The 3,836-nt window shown below is 34.1% G+C and overlaps 1 protein-coding gene across 2 annotated transcripts in view; it reads left to right on the top strand.

Annotated features, from left to right (window-relative positions):
• The window catches only part of ING3 (inhibitor of growth family member 3), a 24,123-nt gene that overhangs the window by 4,067 nt on the left and 16,220 nt on the right, over positions 1 to 3,836 (top strand). For both annotated transcript variants that reach the window (XM_004386544.1, XM_023740915.1), the window contains one exon: positions 396 to 461. In XM_004386544.1, coding sequence (XP_004386601.1) covers positions 396 to 461 — 66 coding nt within the window. The remainder of the gene's footprint in view (positions 1 to 395; positions 462 to 3,836) is intronic.

Raw genomic sequence — 3,836 nt, 5'->3', positions numbered from 1 at the left:
TATATTGGAAAGAGCAGCTTAAAAGACCTGAATTTTGTCATGAGCATGACTTGGCCATTTGGCTGTGTGACTTTGGAAAAAGAACTTCATTAGTTCACGTAGCTCTCTTTAACTAGAATGTAGGCTAGATTTGGAATTTATTTATTTATTTATTTATTTATTCTAGAAATTCTGAATATCTTCTTTGATTGTGGGCTCTTGTCCATAATTTATCATTTTTCTCCTACCTTCTGTCTATCCCTCATTGGGTTTTTATTGCTAATGTAGGATGACTGGATATTGTATTAATGATAACAGAGTCTAACGGAACAGTAATAAAAATGCAGCTACATGTCCTGCATACACATATTTTAAAATTATTTATTTATCCTTGAAATTAAAATGTTTTTATTCAGGATTACTATAAAGCTTTGGAAGATGCAGATGAGAAGGTACAGTTGGCAAACCAGATATATGACTTGGTAAGTAACATTAAGGCACATACCGTGTTATAAGTACTTCAATTATGGATTATGTTTTATATTTTATTGACTTAAATACTATAAAAATAAACCAAAACTGAAGTGTTTGCCCTCTTGATCCCTTTAATTTGAGTGAGTGTTTTTTGGTTTCTTTGAGGAAGAGTCACAGGGAGTCCACAGTGTTAGTTACTAAGTTGATAACCTTGTATTTTGGCAAAGTGTACGTTTCTGTTACAGTTGTGTCTGATGTTGGATGCTTTTTTTTTTTTTAAACAAGAACTGATGTTTATTTTACCAATCCTTATCTTAAGGTAATGTGTTTACTTGGCTGATAAATCATTTTGAGATTGTTTCTGTAGTAAAATACATGTAAGAGTATCATGTTGACAAGAATTCTTGGTAACATGATTGAAAAGAATAGAACCATTTGAATTAAGGTTTACCTAAATGATTTAATAGATAGTACTCAACAGCCGGGTCAGGTGGCAGATAGTTTGGGGAGGTTTTTTTAAAAGGTTTTTTTTTTTTTTTTTTAGCAGCAGGACTTCTAAAAATTGAAATTGTCAGGATGACAGATATAACATGCAATATTTCTCAAATTGACGTAACTCTGGTAGTCTTTTTTCATGTGAAGCATCTTGTCCTAAAATATATACTTTTGGAAATACTTCTTTTCGATTTTTGCCTGAAAATCAGTTAAAGCAGAAAACAAATGCTCATTTTTTGTTAACTTTGTTATACAGGTTTCATATTCTATTTTTGCAGTCTCTTCTGTGTACAGTTTTAGTACTGTACAAGTACATGTAAATACAAGTGTCGTTGGTGAGCCAGACACAACAGACAGTTACAATGTGGTATACATTGTAAATGCTTGTATTAAACTAGGACACATCTAAAACCATAGAGAATGTTTAGTTGTTTTATATAGTGAAAAGATTTTAATGGCTGTAATAATGTAGACTCTTCTGTTTATACCATTATTCTGAAAAAAACATAGGACACTACCTAAGGAAAGGTAGAATTAAGTCATAACTTGATTTACTGTGGAATAAAAACAAAAAATATTCGTGATTTTTCAATTTTGAATTAAGTCTGTAAACATAAAGATGTTTATGTTTGAATCCAAGACTAATTTGTTTAATAACATTCTTCCCTATATTTAATGACTATATGTGTCAGTCTTTATTTGGAGACTAGTTATGTGTTTAAAATCACATAGCTCTTTGGTTTTCCTCTTTCTTTTGTTTAATCTTTTTTTTTTCTTTTAACTTTTTACATCTTTATTAAAAATACTTCATGTATTTAGAAAAAAATACTTTGTGTATTTTTTTAACCACGCTGTTCATCCACTGTGTGCGGAGAATTTTATATGGTGCAATGGAGGAATAAAAAGTAAATCAAAGAAATGGTTCCTCTCCTCAAGGTGTCTAAATTGGTTTGGAAGACATGCCCACAAGCTAAAGTGAAGAACCCTTATAAAAACATGAAACAGTAAAGATTAATGTTTATCCCTCACCTTCCTCACCTTCAGTTGATCAGCGTGTCTTGTTCTTTTTACCTTCTAAGCATCTCTGATTATCCCTTTCTCTCCATTTCTTCAGCTTCCCATAGTTCAGGTACTTTAAAACAAAACAAAACAAAAAACCCAACTATCATTAGAAACTATAAAATGTTCATGTGTACACTGCACATTTTGACAAACACATATACCCATGTAACCAACACCCCAGTCAAGAGAGTGAACATTGTTATTCAGTCTAGAAAGTTCCTTCAGGTCATTTTCCAGTCTGTCTCCCCTCAGGTACTTTTTATCTCTCATCTGAACAGCTGTAGAAGCCTTTCTAAATGCTGTTTCTATCTTGATGTATCAACTTTTCTATTGAATTTCTAAAATATACATTTAAGTGTGCTGTTCCCTGTTTGAAATTCTTCATTGTTCTGCTACTAATATGTGTTATCATGGCATGCAATGTCCTTTATGCTCTGGTTCCTGCCAGATCTCTCACCACTTCTCTGTCTTGTCCTCCATCCCTCACTACCACCCACGGGCTCTGTCCATAGTGAACACACCCTGTATGTCTCACCCTCCTTGACTGCAGTGCCTCTCCTTTCCTGTTTGCTTGGTAAACTTTTTTCTGTCCTTCATAATCCTGCACGTACTTTGCCTCTTTTTAAAATTAATTTGGATATTTGTGTCATTTGTATATAGGAGAAGAGATTTGACTGATTATAATGGAAAAGCCACATAAGTGTGGTTTAAACAAAAGATTTATTTTCCTTTCATGTAAAATAACTGTTGGAGGAGGGGCTCGTATGGCAGCCGGGCATTATCAGTGTCTCAGGCTGCTTCTGATCTGTTTCTCCATCCTTTCTGGGCAGGTGGAAGAAGTGCAGTAGGGAATTACTCAGAAGGGCACATTTTGCAATTCAGTCAAGTTCTTAAAAAAGCTTTCCTAAAAGTCCCACTTCGTGACTTCTGCTTAAGAAGATCTTAACGAGATCAAAAGATCTTGTTGGCCATGTCTAGCTATAGGAGAGGCCGAGAAATGTCACTTAATACAGGGCCCATTGCCACCCCGAATATATTTAAGAAAGGAATATTGCTAAGGAAGAAAGGGAGAAGGGGTATTGTGTAGGTAGTTAGCAGTATATATGCCTTACCCTCCCCTCTGCAGAATCAGCCTCCTTATAACTCCTGGGCGCTGCTTTTATTATTGCTTGTATCACATTGTGTAGCAATTTTATTTACCTTTTTGGTTGTATGTTTATTTCCATACTAGAAAATGTCAAGAACTATATCTTTTTTTCTTTCTTTTTTTTTAATCCTCAGAGCTAGCATAGCTATCCCTCAATAAATATTTGTTGAACTAAATCACGTGAACAAGTTAGTGAAGAAGGAAAAGCACTGACGTGACTCCCAAGTTCTGAGTCTTGGGGATAGAGAGCTTACTGGTGTCATTTACATTTTATAGTTGGATGACTGTTTCTCAAAAAAGTGATGGAATCACACTTTAGTATGCCGAGATTGGCTTTGATGGGTAAACAAGGGGAGACTGCAGTGCAAATGGCCACTTCATTTCAAGGTATGACTTTAAACAAAGGAAAGTGAAAGGAGAAAGAATATATAATTCCTAGTAAGATAATGGTTTCAGGAGAGTTTAGTTTCCTTTATAATACCACTTTCAGAGTCCGAACACTTAATCTTATGATCCTTGCCTTTGCGCATAAGTTTTTTGTATCCCTCTTTTTAAATTGCTTTTATAGTTATTTTAGTTTCTTCAGTTTGGCTAGATTGCCTTCTCTAATATAGAAATTCATTCTAAAAATTCTAAAGCAGGATTTGCAGGTGTACCTTCAGCAAAAATGGCATTTTTT

This window comes from Trichechus manatus, unplaced genomic scaffold, assembly GCF_000243295.1.
Source record: "Trichechus manatus latirostris isolate Lorelei unplaced genomic scaffold, TriManLat1.0 scaffold00167, whole genome shotgun sequence".
In the NCBI taxonomy this organism is placed as follows: domain Eukaryota; kingdom Metazoa; phylum Chordata; class Mammalia; order Sirenia; family Trichechidae; genus Trichechus; species Trichechus manatus.
The sequence above is the reverse complement of the archived record's forward strand: the minus strand, read 5'-3'. Positions and strand labels throughout refer to the sequence as shown.